General features: G+C 40.0%; 1 protein-coding gene and 1 non-coding gene across 2 annotated transcripts in view; one reads left to right on the forward strand and one right to left on the reverse strand.

Annotated features, from left to right (window-relative positions):
• The first annotated feature begins 5,407 nt into the window (after positions 1–5,407).
• Positions 5,408–22,289, forward strand: part of LOC133862816 (protein transport protein SEC23 C) — a 47,443-nt gene continuing 30,561 nt past the window's right edge. Inside the window, exons 1-7 of the mRNA XM_062298694.1 lie at positions 5,408–6,302; positions 6,389–6,562; positions 8,069–8,230; positions 18,436–18,578; positions 19,313–19,388; positions 19,470–19,645; positions 19,741–19,822. Of these exons, the coding sequence (XP_062154678.1) occupies positions 5,574–6,302; positions 6,389–6,562; positions 8,069–8,230; positions 18,436–18,578; positions 19,313–19,388; positions 19,470–19,645; positions 19,741–19,822 (1,542 nt within the window). The 5' untranslated portion in view covers positions 5,408–5,573. The remainder of the gene's footprint in view (positions 6,303–6,388; positions 6,563–8,068; positions 8,231–18,435; positions 18,579–19,312; positions 19,389–19,469; positions 19,646–19,740; positions 19,823–22,289) is intronic.
• On the reverse strand, positions 7,087–7,186 carry LOC133865127 (small nucleolar RNA snoR99). The gene has a single exon (XR_009899652.1). It is a non-coding gene; the product is annotated as a small nucleolar RNA snoR99 (small nucleolar RNA).

The following is a 22,289-nucleotide window of genomic DNA, read 5'->3' on the forward strand; positions in this document are numbered from 1 at the left end:
AGAATTTTACGGATAAGTTTTACATCCAAGACGATTTTTCCAAGACTCACTATTGAGTTTCTTAGGTCGTTCATTTTGGAGTAAAACTCTTCGAATGTCTCATCATCCATCATCTTAATCTCTTCAAATCTAGAAATCAACATTTGAAGTTTGGCAGATTTAACAAGTTTTTTGCATTCATATGTTGTTTCTAAGATTTGCCATACTTCTTGAGTAGTTCCATAGTTTGAAATTTTAGTAAATTCAGACGGTGAAAGTACTTGACATAGTGTATGAAAGGCTTTATCATGGAAAGTTTTGCGTTTCTTTCATTTGCAAGCTCAATATTCGTATCCGTTGGCTCAGTCTAACCAGTTTCAATAGTTTTCCAACAATCAATGGATTTTAAAAAGAAACGCATACGAGCTTTCCAATAGCCATAGTTCATGCCATCAAAGGCAGGAATAGATGTAAGATTTTGAGACATTGAAATAAAAATAGAAGTCAACAAGAAAGATAATACTTAAGAATTAAATCTAAACAGAGTGTACCAAGCTCTGATACCAATTGAAAAATAAAGAGACTTCTAAATTAACGTGTGTGTGTATCGTGTAACAAAATACTATAAAAACGGAATTTAAAAGACACAAATATTTTGTTAACGAGATGGAAATTCAATTAAAAGAAAAACCACTTCGGGGCAGCCAACCTAGGATATCCAGCATTCAGAAGACAAAGCTAGTTACAAAGCAGTAACACTCACTTAACCTTATGCAGTGGTCATACCTTGAACTCTGACGTGTAACCCAACACGAACGCCTCCCAACCAAGTCACCTACTTGAAGGGGTATTCAATGGAATCCTCTACCTTAAGGTCAACCCCTAAGATAGACTTCATACAAACACAGCAACGGCACTTGGCAAAGGCTAGAGAGTAGACGGATTAGCACAATAATTCCTAAAATATTTTCTCTAAGCTCTATGGAATTCACTACTGAATCCTTGCAATTTACATGCCTAGAAGCCTCTATTTATAGGCTACAGAAGACCTAAATTGACACTGATTCGGTTTTCTCAAGGCGTCCCGATAGTAGCTGAGGGCGTTCGGACGGACAACTTTGCAACTGGCTTTCCAAATTCGCTGAAATTCTTCCTGAATAGGGCCGTGTCCAGACGGTTGCACTTCTGCTGCATGCAATTTTCATATTAAGGCCTGAGCATTCAGACCATGGTGTTTGACGTCCGAACGGGAACACTACATCGTCCGGACGGTTGCAGCTGTCTTCCCATATCTGTTGTTTTGGAATAAAATCTATTTACTTGTCGAACACTGAAAGGCATTTAGACGTGTTGCTGAGACGTCCGGACGGATGCAACTGAGAATAGTTCGAAGTTTCTAGACACAGATGAAAGGTTCAGACAGAAAGTTCTCGTCATCCGGATGGATGATGCTTGATAGATGAGCATCCGAATCGAATACCACGTTGTCCGGAATGATGCAAGGGAACTGAACAACATTGGCTTGAATTCTGCACAGAGTCTTCTTGAAGCATATAACTTAAATGTAAACTCTGAAAATAACAGCATCCCTGTATGATAAGCATCATTACATAGAAGTGATTTTGTCCAACAAAATGCAGCCAATCACAAAACTAACAATAATAATTGATATTTTTAGGTTGTTGATTTTCGGGTAGAACTCCTGTGATGATGGAAGCCCGATTTGGTTCTCCTAGTTTCTGATTTTGTGTGTGTGTGTGTTAATCGGCAGTGTTCCTTGTTTTGACCTGAAGCTGTGTTGTTAAGTATTATGGGTCGACCTTAATCGGGTGTGTATGCTAGTCGGCCGATTATGGAAGTTGGGTATGGTGTTTGGCAGATTGTGTGTTGTGGTGTTTTTTCCCCTATCGGCCCATATCCCCTGTTCTTGGCCACGTTCCTTGTGTGGTGAGTTTGGCTGGTTGTAAATTAGTTTTAGATGATTCTTTGGCCGGCTGATTGTGGGTATTAAGCTGTATTTTGGGTTGTGTGTTGGGGTGTGCTGTGATGTTGGGTGTTTTTCCTTGATGGACCGAATCTGTGTAGTGTTAGCCGAACCTGTGTGTAGTATGATGTTCTACCTATTTTGATATATGTTACATAGCCGTGTTGATGTTTTGATGTTATAGTCGATTGTTGTTATGTGTTGTAGAAATTTTGGATTATGGAGATTCTGGGTTGTGATGTATTATGATTTGTCCTTAACCGGGTATGTAAGCTGGGTTGGTCGAATAGGTATATTTGGGGTTATTGGGATTTTGAATATATGTTGAGTGCTTTGTTGTTCGGTTGTGTGATGTTTATATTGGTGTTTTACTATTGGTCAAAGGATTAAGAATTTTAATAATTTTTTTTTTAATTTTTTTAATTGTAGATTAAGGGATATTGATGTTTTAAAGTAATTCTTTTAAGAAAAATGAGTGATATATTATTGGATGAGTTTTGGGTCATTAAGAATTAAAGAGGTTTAAAGTTTAAACATATTTATGTAAAGTTCACTTTGATTAAAGTGGTTGTTTGACTCTCTAATTAAAATCAGGTGTATAGATTAAACATGCTGAGACTCCATTTGAGTGAAAATAGATGTAATAGTGACATTTCTCATGTTTAGAACAGAAAGCTAATAAATACACCATCTCTTGTATATGTATTTATTGCAGATGATGAACTAAGAAATTCACCAAAGGACTGTAAATATTTTTAAAATACTTACCGAGTAATACTGAGTTTTCATAATATTATGGATACATATTTATTTAATTGTTTGCGTATGTGAAATTTGCATATTTTACTATTTTAACTAATCTGATTAATAACAAGCTAGTAGATTTAGATTCACAGTGGGTATACGAGGCTTCATTGGCATTCCTAGGTTCACGGTGAATGAAGAAATACCCAAAAAGAATATAATAAACACAAACCTGGTGAGTCTAGACTCCTAGAAAAGGCCAAGGCCTTCAAAAACATATAAACATTATATGTGAGGAAGCCTAGGCTTCAAGTAATACGTTAACCGAGCCTAAGCCGAAACAGATAAGTAAAAGCAGAAAATAATTAAGACATTGCATAAAAAACTGTCATAATTGCTTTTTATATATATATATATATATTCAATCTATGACTATGACTCATGACCATAAACATGAATTGCATATACATATAGACATAAAGTTATATTATACAATGTGTTTCTTTAAATAAATAAATAAGTATGTATCATATTATTGAAAACAGTTGATTCACTTGGTCATAATATGAGATTGTGTAAGAATCCATAATCACATACTTATTGGTTCAGGTTCTAAAGACGAAGTAATGGATTATGCTAGCTTAAGGATTTTAAAGCTAAAGTTTTTACGGCTAGTTGTATTTCTTCACAAGTACTTGTGTTTGTATTTCTTGTGGTATGTATGTTTTTGTAAGTTATCAATGACACTTGTTGTAGTATTTTGGTGTAAAGTTAAATGACTTTTAATAAATGTTTAGAGATATTTCAATAAGCTCTGATGTGTTATATTCCTAAGTTTTTAAGAAAAAGCTACATTCCTCTGCCAAATTTTAAGTCTAATGATGTCATAATGTCATGTGGAAATTTGAAAATTTTCACTTACTGCTTTTTGTAAAAGGCAGGGCGTTATACAGTGAATATTAAATTGCATCGTATAACATAGTATACCGATACGTGCGGGATAATGGCTATGGGCTTACTATACAGGTTAACCCTATGGTGAAAGGTATATTTTTGTGTTTAGCCTTGGATCCAATGGTTATTTTTGTGACTGACACACCATGCTTGAATGGGGGTCACAGTTACGGCTATACTAGTAGCGTGTATCACTTGAGATTGGACTCAGTCGAGTTGCTAGTATGTGACGATAGCGTATATATCCGAGCAAACGGTTTTGTATTACAGGTCATTTGAGACAACACCAACCCTGTTAGAATGTCTTCTAGCAGCATTCCCATTTCTTCTCCCCCTATCCCTTTTGTTCCTATTGTCAGTGGAAAAACCCATCATTTTCCTACAACTTTTCCTGTTGTTTTAGTTTAGGGGAAACTTTATAAAACCCTCATGAACTTTCATTCGTTCTGAAATGACTTCCTTAAAGTTAAACAACTCTTAATTTTACCAATTGAACTTCTAATTTGATAAAATGTCCTCCCTTTGTTAGCATTTGTCGTTAAATCAAACGGCAAAATGGGTGAAATGACCTTTATGCCCTTGAAACTTTTATAAAATTTCAAATCTACCCTTAATTTCAAATTTAATTAATTTTTTTTTTTAAAAACTTAAAAATTTTAAATAAGAAAAAAAGTTGAAAAAATACCCACGCAAGGTTCACGCTGTGACCCAACATGGGTGACCGTTGACCCACGCTGGGTCACCACCAGACCCATGGCAAGGTGGCCCACAGTTGGGTCACTACTAGACCACAGTCGTGGGTCTGGCTGTGGGTCTGCTGACCCATGGGTACCCATAGTCATTTTTTTTAACAAAAATTATGAGGGTATTTTCATCATTTTAAAAGGGTATCGTTAGGATTTAACGCCAAACTTTAACGGAATGAGGACATTGCATCAAATTAGAAGTTTGAGGGGTAAAATTGAGAATTTTAAACTTTAGGAGGGTCATTTCAAAATGAGTGGAAGTTCAGGATGATTTTGCTGTTTTTTTGAAAAAAAAAAAACATATAAGAGCATCTTTAGTAGGCTAGCCAAACGCCAAAAAATAGCTAAATTTGACTATTACGAAGTTTTTTTTTTTTTTTTCAAGGCAAATTGACTATTTTTGTTATAGAATGAATACTGAATAGCTTGTAGAGCCTATTCACTGATCATTCTATAACTAATAAAATATTGAGAAAAATATTAACTAAAACAATAAGATATTCACCCGTATCTCACTCCCTCTCCCACTTCTCAATGCAAGGACTATGTGTAACTATATACTATTGTTTTTAGTTGCATTGGTTTTTTTTTTTTTTTTTAATGGTCAATTGCTTTGTTTTGGATTGCTTTGCTTTTATAAGTTGTGTAATTTTGTTAGAATATTGCAATACTCATACAATATAGTTCAAAGAATGTGTGGAAATTCGATATTTTCTCTTTTATTGAGTGTTGGAAAAAATATAATAAAAAAAGGAATGAAAAATAATATTTAAATATGAGTAGAGATTTGAATAGAGAATTTGTTGGAAATAGTATAAAAAAAAATAATAAATAAAATAGAGAGCTATATTTTTCTTAGATAACTATTTTAGTTATTATTGTAAAAAAATATATTAAATAAAATAAAAAATTATAATTTTTTTCAATAGTTATTTTAATTATTATTGCGGGAGTTGCCCTAATTACTTCCATGCAAAGCGGTAAACTTTTTGATCACCAGCATGTGAACAGAGTAGCCGCCAGCACATGACGCAAAATTCCCACATTGGAGCCACTGCAGTCCCTTCGACACTAGGCCTACGTGTTGATAATAAGAAAGAAATTTTGCAGAATTTAACAGAACCCTTGGCCTAAAGTAGCCGGCCAAAATCTCCCGCCCAATCCGAATGGCGGAGTTCGTAGAATTAGAATTGCAAGACGGCGTCCGAATGGCGTGGAACGTGATCCCGGGCACGAAGCAAGAGGCCAGCAACTGCGTGGTCCCGGTGTCGGCCATCTACACCCCAAACAAGCCCTTCCCAAAAATGCCCGTCCTCCCTTACTCCGCACTCCGCTGCCGCACCTGCCGCTCCGTCCTAAACCCCTTCTCCATCGTCGACTTCGCCGCCAAGATCTGGATCTGCCCCTTCTGCTTCCAGCGCAATCACTTCCCCCCATCCTACTCCTCCATCTCCGACGACAATCTCCCCGCCGAGCTCTTCCCCCAATACACCACCATCGAGTACGACCAAACTCCCTCCTCCTCCTCCTCCCACGCCCCACCTGTCTTCATGTTTGTCGTCGACACCTGCGTTATCGAGGAGGAGATGCTTTTCCTGAAGTCCGCGCTGTCCCAGGCCATTGATTTATTGCCCGACAATTCCCTGCTGGGCCTGCTCACCTTAGGGAGTTTCGTGCACGTCCACGAATTAGGGTTCGGGCAGATCCCCAAGACGTACGCGTTCAAGGGGTCCAAGGACGTGTCCAAGGACCAGCTTCTTGAGCAAATGAGCTTTTTTGCCAAGAAGCCCAAGCCCGCCACCGGTGTCATTGCTGGTGCCAGGGATGGGCTTTCCACTGAGAGCATTTCGCGCTTTCTGTTGCCCAAGTCCCACTGCGAGTTCGCCTTTAACTCGGTACGAACCAGAATTTCAATCGTCTTCTCTTTCTTCTTCTTTGTTCATCACTATACACAAACATTTCATTTCTTTCTGTTGAAAAGGTTTTGGAGGAGTTACAGAAGGATCCTTGGGCGGTGCCTGCCGATCTGCGGGCTACTAGGTGCACCGGCACGGCGTTGAGTATCGCGGCCAGTTTGTTAGGAGTGTGTGTTCCTGGTTCTGGGGCTAGAATTTTGGCGTTTATTGGTGGGCCATCAACCGAAGGCCCCGGTGCTGTAAGGACTGCTGGTTTTACATTTTCTATGAACTCGTTAATGATAATACAGTTCCATATTCATTTTCTATGCTTGTATGCTCAGTTCTGTGAATTCAGTCAGTTTAACAGGAATTCGTTGCAATAATGTTCCTTTCTATTAACTGCTCTGATGGAAAATGAAATATTCATTGCAATAATGTCCACCACCCACGGACATGGTGCATCTTTGAGATGTCCCATGGTTTTGTAGTAGCGACTTTGATAAAAGGCACCAAATAAGAAGGTGCATGCTCCTATTAATTTCTTTTTCTTTTTTTGGTTGGTGATTTACACATGTACTTGATGGAGTTTGAACCTACGGCCTCATTTTCCACCCTGTTCTTCCAAAAGGAGGAGGTTCCATTTAAACAAGAATTCATTTGTACCCCCTTATAATATTATAGATTTTAAGGGGTTTTCTAGTGAAGTTAATGAAGTTCAGGTGATAAATTTAACTTGGAACTTGTTTCTTGGTACCATGGGTCGGATTTTTTCTTGGGAAGTTACTAAAGCATCTAATAATAATCAGGAAGAAAACAAATGAGGCAGCTGACAAAGTGAATCAGATGGATGAATATAAGCAACCTGTTCATCCCTAAATCACTCAGATTTTAGCTAAAGGAGCAGATGTAAAGTCCCCAGTACCATCGAAATGGTTTTTCAAGTAAAAAATAGCGTTTCTTATCCCTTTAATTTGAATGAAAAAGACCAGGCCTCAGATATCTCCTGTATCTTGTGCTTTCTCAAATGTAAGACATTGAAAGTTGAGTGCTGTAGAGATCTAATGGTGGTTGGGAGAAGGTGTGGGTGCATGAGGAAATAAGTTCATTTTGATGTTTGGAAAAAAAGAAAAAGCTTACTAAACCAATTACTGCTCTCCTGGCCTTTGTGGTTAATTAAATTGGCAAATGCTCAACACCAAGCTTTGCACCACCAAAGTGTTATAAGTAACTGACTGGAGCGTTGGGATATTAATAATGCCGCAGGCGAACATATTATGTTTAACCTTTATTTCCATATTCAATAAGTGAAATTTTCACTTATTGAGAGTGATTTATTCAATCCCCGGATTTTGACGTCACTAGAATTATGAATATGCAGAACTTATTGTACTTCTTGGAGAAAGAGAGACCTAACTTTCTTTTTGTTGCATATCTCAATTATAATTTCTAGTTTACAAAAAAAGTTTTGAGTGCTTCCCGAGTCCTTAGTAACTCTATTTTTCTTCTAAGTTTTTTTTTTTTTGTTTTCAATTAGTTAGAATGGGAATTTCTTTTTATTTGGTGCTTTTCAGAAAATTGTGAATCTCTTCTTGCTTTTAGCTATTCGCTGTTTAAACATGCATGTATATGAAATACTTGGATTAGATCTATGTACTTTTGGTTTTTGTTTTGGGTTTTTTTTTTTTTCCTAGTCTTTTGTGGTTACTTATTTTCCAGGAATTATGGAAGTTCTGCTGAGCTTTGCATTATTAAACATTTTGCAGATTGTATCGAAGAATTTGTCTGAACCAATTCGTTCTCACAAGGACCTAGACAAAGATTCTGCTCCACTTTATCATAAAGCTGTGAAGTTCTACGAGGGACTTTCAAAGCAGCTTGTACATCAAGGACATGTGCTAGATCTTTTTGCTTGTGCACTCGACCAGGTAATATTGATTTCCATCTCCCTTAGAATAGCTTGCCTAAATGGTACGATATAAGTGGTTTCTTTGATAGATTAACTAGATCAATAGTCTGTATAAGTGGCCTGGATGGTTTTGCCATTGTTTTTTTTCCAGCATTGTTGCTGACTATGATATGAAGGGATTTTTAATGGAATTCCAAACACTTGTGGATTTTAAAAATCTCTGAATGAATCTTTCATCTCTTTGGTGCCAAAGAAGACAGTTGCAGAAAACATTAAGGACTTCGGTGCCATTAGCTTGTTTGATAGCATGTATAAGCTACTAGCAAAAGTTTTGGCTAATAGATTGAAGACGCTGTTGACTAACCAGTGTCAAACTCATATTATGCTTCTGTTGAGGGGGAGACAAATCCAGATTCTACTCTTATTGCCAAAAAATGTTTAGATAGCAAGATAAGGAGAATTGCTGGTTTAACTTGTAAGTTTGATATTGAGAGGCCTACAATTATGTTGGTTGAGACGGTTCTATTTACCTGCTTGATAGATTTGGGTTTGGAGACAGTTGAAATAGTTGAACTGTTTCCCTGCATTTTACTGTTAAATTTTCTGTTTTGATTAATTGCAAACCATTTGGTTTCTTCAATAGTTCTAGAGGGCTGAAAGAAGGGGCCTGCTTTCACCTTTGTTGTTCATCCTTTGTATGGAGATGTTCAGTAGAATGTGGGAGAGAGTTTAGTTGAGAGTGGGATGCTATCTGGATTTTAGGCGGGGAAGATCTTGAGGAATTGATGCATCTTGTATTGTAAAGTGGGTTCTTTAGCTATCGACTATCTTGGTTTACCTTTGGGTTCTTCTTTTGAGGCCTCTGTAGTATGAAATTCAGCTATAGAAAGAATAGAGAAGTGACTAGTGGGGTGGAAGAAATTATACTTCTTGAAAGGGGAACAAACTTGCTCTTATCAGAAGTCATTTTCTATTCTACAAACTAATTCCTATGGTTGTTTACTATTTCCGCACATGTACTAAATAGATTGGAGAAGTTGAAATGAGATTTTCTATGGGATGGATTATGTGAGAAATTTAGGCCAAGTTTGTTCGTGTTTTTGGGTAAGTGTTTTTCTATGGAATCTAATGTGCTACAACTAAAATCCTCCTTCTTAAGTTCCCTTTTAGATTGTGCTATAACTTTTGTTTCTAATTTCCCTTCCTCTAATCAAGATCTTGTTAACTTTTTAGATTTTCGACCCCAATAGGGTGGTTGCTTCTCTTGTATACTTTTTGTGTACGTGAGCTTTTTTTTTTTTTTTGACAAGTGAGAAAAGTTTTATTAGAAAAAGAGTAAGGCGTCCCTAAGTACACATGGAGTATACATAGGAACAACCAAAGCCAACCCACAAAAAGCACCCAACAAAACCCTAAAGCCCAAAAGGAGCACCCGAGAACAGCCCACAAAAGAACCCAACAAAACCCCCAAGGAGGTAAGCTGTAAAACTCGAAAACCTCTAAACCCACGAGGGCCACAAAATCCTATTACATGAGAGCCTTGCCTTTCCCGCGCCTAGAGGGAGCACTTGCATCGCCGTAATTAATGGAACTTTTCAAATTCAAAAGCTCCCTCTTTCCTTTGGTCTTTTGGCATGCTATCATTTTGTCCCGATGGAATTTATCTTCCATGGCATCAAGGATTGCCAAAGACTCCTCGCCATGAACCCCTTTCAACGTCTAGTCTAAGGGCAACCCATCCCAAAAATCATTATTCTTCTCCCAAACAACTAACTCCCCATTAAGATTAAACCCGACAGGCCATTCTTGAGATTGAGAAAAACCATTGTCCTCTACGGATGAAGGAATGATGCGATAACCCGAGGGGAGTGAAGCCATATCATCCCAACATCCTTGGCCTCCTGAGACGCGGTAGGGGCTATCACAGCCGGGCAAGGCTTGAGGAATCCCTTTCGAAGGAAACCCTTCTTCGTAGAACTCGTAGGATTCTTCACCGGAGGCACTGTAGCTACTTCCTTTTTAGCAGAACAGATCGGCGTCTTCGAAGTAGCCAAGGAATCTGCTAACAACCCCTCATTCTACGTCACTGAGTGACCTTCCCTGAGATCCCTAGCCTTTCGGTAATATCTCTGGAAATGTTTAGTAGACTGTATAGCGGGGAGAGAAGAACGAATCTTCTCACCCAACTCAAATTATTATTCATAATTTTTTTTTGGTTTGATAAAGTGTTTTGATGTGATATGAGGGTGAGATGCAATTTTGGGTGGGTGAGAAGTGCTTTTAGGTGGGAATCCACATTTGAGAAAATGTTTTTTTGTGGAGTATACTTGTACACCTCTCTCTCTACCAAAAACTCTTGGTCTCTCCTCTGATATCGCCAGTGAGGAGGGAGGTGAGGCTTGCCTCTCCTCTCCTCCCATCCTCCTCCTCCTTTTCTCTTCCTGTTTAGGTCTAGTGTTTTCTCTTCTTTTTTACGTCTTTTTGGTTCTTTTCTTTTTGGGAGCAGATTTGCGGTGGTTGGGTCTTCTTTTGCGCTCACGCGTCCCGCCCGTGGCTTCGCCGGATTGCTTTGGTCCTTCCTGTCGTCGCCGTTTCTGTGGATGGCCGCCTCGCCGGTGTGTGTGGCTATGTGGTTCTTTTCATTCTTGGGCTGTAGATATATGGTGTTTGGGTCCTCCTTTCGTGCACGTGCCTCACTGTGGGAATATCCGTTGTGTTCCGGCTTACCCTCACGGTCGGAGCAGCGACGAGTGGCCGCCACGTGGCCGAGGATTTTTCTGAAGATAGAGAGCTAGATCTACGGTGTTTGGGTCCTTTTCTCCACGCACGCGCCTCTTCAGCGGCATCTCCGACAGTATCCGTGTCTTTTCCGGCAGCTTCGGCGTTTCTCCAGTGTGTGTGGCGCCACGCGCAGCAGCCTCCTTTCTTTCTTTTTTTTTTTCTTTTTTTTTTTTTTTTTTTTTTTCCCTGTAGCTCGAGTTTTCCTATGTATTTTGGGTTTGCTTTGTATTTGGGCTTTTCTATGTATTTTGGGTGAGACAAGAAGAACTCTTTGAGAGAGAGACAAACTTGCTTCCTCTCTCGTCCCGCTCTTTTCAAAAAACCCTTAGCCTACTCTGCTTTGCTTGTGAGGGAGGGAAGATGGATCCCATCCTCCCTCCCTCCTCCTCTTCTGGTTCCTCTCCGGTCTAGGTTCTCTTAGCTTTTCTTCTTCGCTTGGGTCTTTTAGTTTTGGGGTTTTCTTTTGTTGGGGGTAGTTCTCAGTGGTTGGGTTTTCCGGCGCGCTCGCGCCCCGCTCGTGACCTCGCCGGCTTGTTCCGGTCCTTGCCGATGTCGCCGTCTCTATGGTTGCCGCCGCGCCGTTGTGGGTAGTTGTTTTTGTTCATGCGCTTCTTGGGTTGTAGATCTGCGGGTTTTGGGGCCTCCTTGCCGTCCACGTGCCTCTCCGTCATGGTCCGACTCTTCTTCGCCGTAGGCATTGCTGCGGGTGGCCGCCACGCGCCGTTCCGGCGCGAGTGGCCGTGGGTGTTTCTGTTTTTTGGGTGCTAGATCTGCGGCGTATGGGACCTCTCTTGCACACACGCACCTCTCCGATGGCTTCTCCGGCAATTTCCGCTTCTTCCGGTGGTCCTTCCGGCTGGTTTCGTGCCGCTCCGGTTGAGCGTGTCTACACGCGACGGTGGCGCACCGGTGCGCGTGGCTCCACGCGCCACTGTTTTTTTTTTTTTCCCTCCTATAGCTCTGGCTTTTCTTTGTATTTTGGGTTTGCTTTCTTGTATTTGGGGTATTGTTGTGTGGGTTTTGGGGGTTTTGTTTGGGGGTTTTCTTGGGTTTGGGGGTTTTCTTCTTTGGGGTTTTTTTTGTATGAGGGGCGAGGGGGGGTTACTTTGTATTTTGGGTTTTATTGTATCATGGGGGGTTCTTTTGTATCTTGGGTGTTTGATGAGGAGTTTCTTTTGAATCTTGGGTTTTATTGTTTTATGGGGGATTACTTTGTATCTTGAGGGTTGGATGGGGGGTTCTATTGGGTTTTATTTTATTATGGGGTTACTTTGTATCTTGGGTGTTTGTTGGAGGGTTTCTATTGTATCTTGGATTTCATGTGGGTTTTGGGTATTGTGGGTGTGTAGTTTCTTATAGGTTTTTCATGTGGGCTAGCTGAGTTGCTTTTGTGTATACTTCCTGTGTACCTAGGGGCGCCTTACGCTTTTTTAATGAAATTTTCTTACTTATAAAAAAAAAACAAAAATGTATTTTGGGTGCTTCTCGTGGGTTTTTGGTTTGTGGGTTTTTTTGGGAGGGCTCTTCGGGTTTCTTGGGTTGGGGTGCTTCGGGGCAGGTTTGGGTGTTTGATTGGGGGTATCCACTGTATTTGGGGTGTTTGATGGGTTCTACTGTATTTTGGGTATATTATGGGTTTTGGGAGTTGGGTTTTGATGGGGGTTCTAGTGTATTTTAGGTTTCTTGTGGGTTTTATTGGATTCTCTTATGTGGGCTATGTGGGTTTTCTTGGGGTTAGTTGGGCTGTTTTTGTGTATACTACCTGTGTAATTAGGGGCGTTTTACGCTTTTGTAATAAATTTTCTTACTTATAAAAAAAAGTAGTGTATACTTGCTTATTAAGAAAACACAGACTGTAGAGCTAACTACTTATATAAAAAAAAAAATGTAGTGAAGAACCTAAATGCTTAGGACCAGTGACACCATTTTGGGTTTCATGTGAGTGGTTTGAAGAGGAGCTCATGGCCTTGTTTACAGCTGTGACGACCTGGTTCAGCACACCGTTTTAAAACCGAACCGACACAATAACCTGTACATATCAATCAACATCTCATCCATGAGCATATCATATAACACACAGAGCTGACAAATACATCTATATCATTAAAGCTTAAAGATTGTATCCATTACATTACAAAGAATGACAATACAAAAGTATCACATGCGACACAAGTCATATATATGTAGCATAAAGCTCTATGGACATGACAAAAGATATACAAAAGATTGACTAAGCTATGAGTCAAACCCAAAACGTCTGGCATCCCATGACCTCTGTCATAATAACCTAAGTATGCGGCTACCAGATCCTCATCCAAATCCTCGGTACCTGTAGCAACAATATCATCTAAGTGATCGTGGAATCACCACGTTCACCCAGGTGGAAATATGAGTCCACAAGCTCAGCGAGTATAAAAATCACTAAGTTTTCAAAATGAGTTGGCTTTTCACTTTCTACGGGAGTTACAATAACAACTACCCTTGGGTTATACATTCTTTTAGAAACGGTTTGTATTTCATAGAGTAAACACTGTAGTTATGAAAACCTTTGAATGTAATATCTTAGCTGAGCGTATAGTGGCACGTTCCAAACTCACACTTGGAAACATACACATACGAACCCATCTAAATCATAACATCATACATATATGCAATATAGCTCAGTTACACATATATACATGTGTCCCACCCTCTAGAATAGCAAAACCTAGGTATATATGCACATCTAAGCATGTAAACATATAGCATCATCCCATTCTCTTGAGTAGCGTAACACTAGAATATAACATATCTAAGCATGATATCATAAAACATCATCACATAAAACTATGCCATGCCTACTTTCTTATACATCATTCATTTTCATATCTTTCCTTCTTGTCACTCTAAGAACTTGTTCCTGACGGCTTTTAGGATATCCTTACGCGTAATATACATATCATCATGAGGGATTGGTTCCTTTAACTGTGAGAGCTTGCTACTCACATCTTTAAGGACTTGTCCTTCATAACATCATTAAGTTAACAAAATTGAAGGACTTGTTCCTTAGTGTAAAGCTGGGGACTTGTCCCAATACATTAATCTCTTGTGCACATTTATTCGTTTGTGTTCATGATCATGCTTCATGCCATAAAACTACCATACTTTTGCTTTCGTATTCATGCATCATTCAACAACATTTCATCATTCATAATTCATCAAACATATCTTGAACATACTTGAAAACTTCGAAAGTAACCATCATACATTCATCAATACAACATACAATCTACTCGATTTCAATTCATATATCATGCTTTCGAAATTGTCTTAAAAACTATTCTTTTGCTCAGTGAGTAATATACGCACTATTCGCTTGATGTTTGAGATGGATCCCCAACTTGAGCTTTCGAATGCCTAGCTGCATTTACACATTGCAAATGCACTATAAATCACAACTCACAACTCACAACCCTATTTTGTCTCTAAACAACTCAATGATACTTGGATTCTACAAGTATTATCTATCCATGGTAGCCCGTAGAAATTCTAGGGTTTACATTTATTACCTATAAGTTATCAAAGCTTGTTAAAGTGTCCCACATTGCTAAGAGATCCTTGTCTTGTAGACTTTATAAGCCATGGACACCCCTCCTCTCTAAAGGCGTCTTTTGAGAATGAGTAAGGCCCATGGACTTTTACCTGGTATCAGAGTAGGTTCCTTTGACAATGATGGGCCTTTTCCTCCCGTTGTTGAACACGCGTTTGGCCAAAGATGCCACACATGAGGGGGCGTGTTAAAGTGTTCCACATTGCTAAGAGATCCTTGTCTTATAGACTTTATAAGCCATAGACATGCATCCCTCTTTTCAAAAGACGTCTTTTGAGAGTGAGTAAGGTCCATGGACTTTTACAAAGCTAACCTATAGAGACTTTTTTTTGATAAGTAATGAACTTGTCTTATTAAAATCTAAAAAGGCGCCCCTAAGTACATCAGAAGTATGCAAGAGAAAGCACCTAAGCAGAAAGCGAAAAACGAAATAGCCCACAAAAAGAAAGAAACCCAACAAACTCTCAAAAACCAAAGCCCTCAAACCTGAACCCTCAAGAAGCACACCCTACTACAACACGTGAGCCTTGCCTTTCCTCTGCTGAGAGGACACAGTTGCATCCCCATAATTAATGGTGCTTACCAAATTCAAAATGTCCCTCCTACCTTTGGTCTTCAGCCATGCAACCTAACTTTCCGAAGAAAGCCCTCTTCAAAGGCATCTATAATCGCCATGGACAAATCCTCATCCTCAACGCGTTTCAATTCTCAATCCAATTCCATGTTGGGAGGAAGAACGCCCAAAGGGTAAGGAGAATCTCCATCCTTCCCATCCTAGATCTCATCACCTTGCTTCTACACAATCACCTTCCCAGACGGACCAAAACCTACTGGCCATTTCTGAGATTGGGTGATGAGATATGGGGTTAATACTCAAAAACCTCAAATTTACATAACTTAAGGAAACTAGAGTTTTAGCTCTTATCGGGCCACAAAACTCCAACCTGAAACCTAGCTAAGACAATGAGTCCCCAACAAGCAAAAGCCGTAAAGAAATCATCAAGTTTAAGCATCGCACTTTTGAATGTAGCTCAACTTGACTAAACTTAGGGTTTAACGGTTTATGGATTTACCTCGAAATGATCGGTGAAAACGACGTTCTAGCACCAAGAATTGCGTTCCCGAGGTTGGATTTGGGTCTAGCACACTCTTGGATTCAATAACCAAGCATTGGGTTCAAACCCTAGAGAGAGGTGGTAAAAACGTGAAGAGAGAGAGAGAGAGAGAGACTTTGGTGAAAAATGGCTGAAAAATCGTGATTCAGCCCTTATATACTGTTCTCAAACCTTCCCCGTTCGAATTGATTAATTTCCTGTTCAAACGGCCTCAAGGGAAGGTTTTGTCGGCGTGGGTTCCTTCTTTCGCGCAACCGTTCTTCCCCTCTAGTTGAGGTGGGTGAATCTTCAAGGGAAGGTGTTTCCAAAGAGGCAATGTTCAATGTTGCGCTGTGCCTTCAAACTGTGGGGATTTCCTTCGAGGGGAACGTAAAAGGTTTTTTGGATGTCATGGCTCAAGTGGTTGAGGGGCAGCGTCTTGAGGTCCCAGTCTCCACTCCGAAGGTTAAAGGGAATAGAGAACTTCATAACCTTGAGTGTGATATCAATTATGATGTTAGGATGAGATCTCTCAAGGTCTTTGCCTGAAGGTTAGAACAAGCTAGTCTAGATAAGAATGTGTATTAGATGTGAGCTCTCTTCTTTCCTTTTGTAGTTGCATGTAGCTCCTTTCTCTTGTTTGTCTTCGATGTTCAAAAGAGGAGTCTTGGTTCTTCTCAGGGCTAAAGCAAGAGAGTTGCTGTAGAGGGTTTTTGGGTTCTTGTTGGGGTGCTTTGGGTTTTCTGCTGTGGTTGGATCTTTATGGGTGTTTTTTTCTTGTTTCTCGTCTTTTTTGTTCTCTCTATGTTTGCGTGCTTTGTATTCTCCCTGTATCCTCATGGGCGCTTTCATCTTTAGCACTCATTTCCCATGAAGGAGTATTTGGCAGAATAAGGCTCCTTTGAGAGTGACATTTTTTGCTTGAACGACCGCTTTAGGGAAGATCCTGACTGTGGATAATTTATGGAAATGGAGTATCGTAATGTTAGATTAGTGTTGCATATGTAAGAAGAGTGGGCAAACTATGGATCATCTTTTGCTCCACTGCGAGATAGCTAGTGCCTTATGGAACTCTATTTTCGGTCTTTTTGGGATAGAGTGGGTCATGCCTCATTGGTGGATCTCTTGGCTTGTTGGAGAGGGCAGTTTGGGAGACATCATAGCTTAGAAATGTTGAAGATAATTCAGTATTTCTTAATGTGGTGTATTTAGAGAGAACACAATAATTAGAGTTTTGAAGATTGAGAGAGGACGGTAGCGGAATTAAAGACATTTTTCTTCGAACCCTTTACCACTAGATTGCCTATAGTTGTTTTCATATTTCCAGTGTTCTTGATTTTCTTGATCTTTTATCTTTTTATTGATTAGTGTTTCTCTTGTATACCTCCTGTGTAATTGGGTTGCGCTCCTTTGTATTTTAATGAAATTCGGTTACTTATAATTTTTTTTTGTTTGTCTTGTCCTCATACTTTTTATGCTCAAAATTCTCTCTTAGCTGCTTGATAATCACTAATAATTGGCTCTAATTATTTTTGTCTGTCTTGTCGTTATATTTTTGATGCTCACTCTTATTTCAAATTGGTATGCGGGCTTTCTTTAAAGCATTGGCAACTTGGATTGAGAGGATATTGGGAGGCTTGAGTAAATGACCACTTATGTATGTGTTTTAGATATATTGTGAAGTATATCTGTTTTGTATAGTTATGTAAATACGTATTTTTATCTGGATTTCAAACCTATTGATGTGCACATGTCCACCCCTGTAGGTATATTTTTGAAAATATTTATTTTGTATTGAAATGTTAGACGGTGTTTATGTGTTAATTATCTTGGACTTGGCTGGTCTGACTAGCACAATGAGGGTTGCTACTTTTGCTAGAATTTTATAGAGACAAGAAAATTTCAAAGACATTGGCTCTAGATTTGGGGCACAAACTACCAACACAAGTAGAAAAGGAGCATCCTGTGATACACGGCTGGAAACAAGTTTCCAATATAATATGGAAGAACTGATTGCGAATCTCCTGCTCAGGAGGAAGAATTGATCTTGGGAAAGACGGAGATAGTGTTCGGCCGTTTGGTGTTCCAAATTTGTGTGAGGAAGTTGAAGTGTAGTGATGAGGAGAACCTTTTTTTTTATCTCAGCATGTCATTAATGGCCAGACCTGTTCCCCAAATTCTAATGCTTCTAGGGAAGTTTAGTTGGTGAGAAAGGGGAACAAGAGAAAGCTGAGTGCAAAGCTTCGTCAATTGATGATGGCTAGGGAGAATATGTGATAGGTCTTATCCAGTATCTTGAGTTTTGAGAAACTATGTTGATAGGTCTGTTAGACCACGTGTTCCATATAAGATAGGCCCAACATGAGGTTCAAGCTTCATTTGTTGGAATCCTGTTCTGTTCATTTACCCTCTTGGATTGTGAGAGGTTCGGGTAAAATTAATGTTCTAGTGTAGGATTTAAGGTACATTAGAACTAAGGAACCCCAATTCCTGTATTGAACATATTGTAATCCTTTTTCTTGGGGACTTACTTAAACATCCCCCTGCCCCGCCCCACATTGAAGTGGGTGTAGGGCTTGCGGCCTTACCATCTGGGATTGAATATGGTATCTCAATGGTCCCTTAGCTTCAATGACTCTTTCCTTCAATTGTGGTGTAATGCGCATATGCAACACCTTCGCTGGGTCTTGACTTTTGTGCATATTTATTATGCTTTGCAATTATATTAGTGTTCTTTCCATGTGACAATCTTTCTTCCAGGTGGGGGTTGCTGAACTTAAAATTGCAGTTGAAAGAACTGGAGGGCTTGTTGTGCTTGCAGAAAGTTTTGGCCATTCAGTATTCAAGGAATCACTGAGACGTGTTTTCCAGACGGGTGACTGTGATCTTGATCTATCATCAAAGTAAGGGTTCATTTAATTCATTTAAGTATTGCTTGGTCAAATTAGATACTGCAACTTATTTTCTGGAGTCTTAAAATTTACGTAGTGGGTCAACTTCAATGTCAAATACATTTTTGGTTGCTTGTCCATCTTTCATCTTAAAATTAATTCAGTATTGTCAACATAATTATTTGTCATTATATGATGAGAATTGTTGTACATTATATTTTGGTCACTTTATGTATTTCTTTTATTTTATTGCAATGAAGATTGATCATATTTGATTGCTTTGTTTCTCATATCAGCAAGTGCTATGTGGCCTTCTATTATTTTGCACGTCGAATTCATACCTTTTTTATGAGAATACATTTTGTTCAAGGTATATATTGCCTGATATCTGCAATTTATTTTGGTATTGCCAACATGTGACCAATAATTTTTGCCAGACTCTGACGAGACACAATAACTTTGGTCTTCTTTTAAACATGTGGTGGGCTGTAGTTTTGAATTATCCCTTCATGCTACCATTGTGTATTGGTTGATTGGTATTGGTATATTTCCTTGAGTCCTCATGCTATATCATGTTGATTCCGTAAGGTATAATGCAGTGTTCATTAGAAGAATGGTGCATAACTATTATACTAATTTGTGTCTACTTGATATAGCTGTTCATATGTTCTGTGTCTTCCTTAATATGATCATTTGGTCTGGAGGACCATTGTAGCTGTCATTTTGTTTCTTTATATTCTATGCAGTGGTATATTTGAGATAAACTGCTCTAAGGATATCAAAGTTCAAGGCATTATTGGTCCTTGTGCATCTCTTGAAAAGGTATAATTTAAAGAGCTCTTCGGTGGTTTCTCTTTCCGCCTGTTGCATTTTAGATTTTAATTTGTTGACCACTTTGTGCAGAAAGGTCCTTTGTGCTCTGACACTGTTGTTGGCCAGGGGAATACTACTGCGTGGAAGATGTGTGGCCTTGACAAAGCCACATCACTGTGTCTTATTTTTGAAATTGTAAAGAAGGAAAGCCCAGATGCTACTATTCAATCCACAAGCAATCAATTTTACTTCCAATTCTTAACTTAGTATGAACTCCAAGCTTATGCTTTCTTGAGTAGTTATTTATTGTGCCTAGCATAGATGGGTACTGTTTTTTCTCATTACAGATTTTTTGCTCCAGTTATCAGCATAACAGTGGTCAAATGAGACTTCGTGTTACAACCCTTTCAAGAAGATGCGTTGCTGGACCGGGAAGCATACAGGCAAGCTTTGCTGTCTGCTTGTATATGATACATTTTGTAATCTTGTTTTGTTGGTTTCCATTCATGAGTAGAGAAGCCATATCGGTTCCATGTTTCCATAGTAGTGATGTGGACCTAGAAAGTAATAGCTAGAAATGATGCATGACACAAGAGGCATCTTTTTCCTTGATGTCGTTTACCGTTTCCTATCCATCGAATGGACAGGCGGAGGCATAGTGTTCTATTTGTAGGGCGTATAGCATGCTGTGACCTTAAATGTTGGAAAAAATGTGGCATGAAATCTGAATTAATTTCTTGAGATGCAGTCCCATATTTTGGCTGCTTAACCACTATTAGGATTATGGTCCTAAATCTAGAACATCGTATTTACTCCTATAATACGACTATTCTCTTTCTCTCTCTCTCTCTCTCTCTCTCCTAATCGGCCCTTGAGAGCGCGTCCAGCTAGGAGATCCTTCCTCTCCGCTTCCTAGCTTCTCGTTTGCTGTCGGGGTTTGAGCTTCGAATTTCCTGTTCTTTGGGTCTTGCTTGTTTCGCGTGTAGGGGCATCAGTAGGCGATTCCACTTTTGGGTCTTTCTCCTCTTGCGACAATGTGAACCTTTTTTGGGTTGACTGCTTGAGATTTGGGTGTGTTTTGAGATGGGGAAGAGTTTTGTCGTGGAGTCGAAGACTTTTGTCTTCTCGGTTCGGGATGGGGCGTCGGTGTTGAGGGTGGAGGAGAAGAGAAAAAGTTTTTCTGGCGAGCTCATATTGAGTTCTCAGTGCTCTGAATGGCTTGCGTCAATGTTGGAAATTCTCTTGGATTTTCCGGAAGATCAAGATTTTATCAAATCATTCAGGGAAGGGTCGAAAGTCTTGATTGCTTGGAAAGGTGGGAACCAAGCTGGCCGATTCTTAGAGGCAGCCGCTTTCGGGATGGGTGGTCGGAAAGGGTTCATTTTGATCCCTGAGGGTCGTGGAGGGTGGGGTTGGCGCAAATTCTCCTGCGAGCTAAGAATGGCCATAGAATTCCTCTCTGCCACGGTGGGTTGCGGTTTGGGTTCCTCGTCTGCAAAGATGGGAAGGAAGAAGGGTCTAGGTCGGGTTTGGCTCCTTTTTGGACGGGGCCTTCATTTGTGGAGGTGTTGAGGTCAGATTTGGTCTCTGCCGTGAAGTTGTTGCCCATTGTGGGGGGTTGTCATTCGAGGAGGAGGGCTTTGCCGATGGAGCCGTCTGCTCTTGATCTTCTTTTGTTAAAGACATATCTACCCCTCAGCTAGATATGTCTTCTCGAGATAAAGTTCCTAATTCTATGCGCGCTCAAGATGAAGATAAAGATAAAACCTAGATTATAGGAACTAGTGATAAAATAATATTTTGAATTCAAATACTCAGATTAGATTGTAGTGTTTCATTCCTATCAGAATTGTAGTCTCCTAAACTCATGTAACTATGTTCTAGTTTATCTATATATACAAACAGCCTCTACCAACATTTGGTAAGGCAGCACAAACACAAATCCTTATATTTTATATGGTATCAGAGCCACAACTGTGACTCACGTCCTCTTTTTTTTTCTCTTCCCAAGTTTCGGTCATGTCTGCCTCTAGCCCACCTCCACAACCATCTTCGTTGGTGACCTTCACCAATTTTAATCCTATCAAACTCACCAATGATAACTATCCGGTCTGGCTGCCTCAGATCGTTCCACACCTCAAAGGCGGCAACATATTTGGTTATGTTGATGGTTCCACACCCTGCCCTCCTCCCACTGTGACATCCACCAAAGACGGTGTCTCAACCACGTCTCCCAATCCGGCCTTCCTCCATTGGAGCATGCAAGATCAACTGCTGCTCGGAGCTATTAACTCAGCTCTTTCGGAAAAAATGCTGACCCATGTTACTCGCTGTGCCACCTCCCGCGAAGCATGGACGACCTTGGAGACCCTCTTTACGTCTCAGACAAAGGCACGCACCATGCAGGTGCATTATCAATTGGCGACTCTTAAGAAAGGATCTTCCTCCATCGCTGACTACTTCCACACATTTCAGACGTTGTGTGATGCTCTTGCTGTCGTAGGTCAACCTCTCAATGACTTTGAGAAGGTGTCCTTTCTTCTAGCTGGACTCGGCTCTGACTTTGATCCGTTTGTAACCTCTGTTACAACCAGAGCCGAACCACTCTCTGTGGATGAAATCTACGGCCATCTCCTCTCTCATGAGATGCGCTTAGAGAAGCATCAAGCCTCTATTGATCTCTCTGTTGCTGGTGCAAACTTTGCCTCCCGGGGCAACTCTTCTCCACACTCAAACCGTGGCATGCGTGGTTCCCGCGGTAATCATTCTTCTGGCCGTGGCTTCTCTGGCACTTCCAGGCCATTTCGTGGCAGAGGCCGAGGACCCTCATCTGGCCGTGGATCCTCCTCCAACCGACCCTTATGTCAGGTATGCAACCGCTATGGTCACATTGCCTTGGATTGTTACAAT

Source organism: Alnus glutinosa, chromosome 3, assembly GCF_958979055.1.
Source record: "Alnus glutinosa chromosome 3, dhAlnGlut1.1, whole genome shotgun sequence".
Classification (NCBI taxonomy): Eukaryota; Viridiplantae; Streptophyta; class Magnoliopsida; order Fagales; family Betulaceae; genus Alnus; species Alnus glutinosa.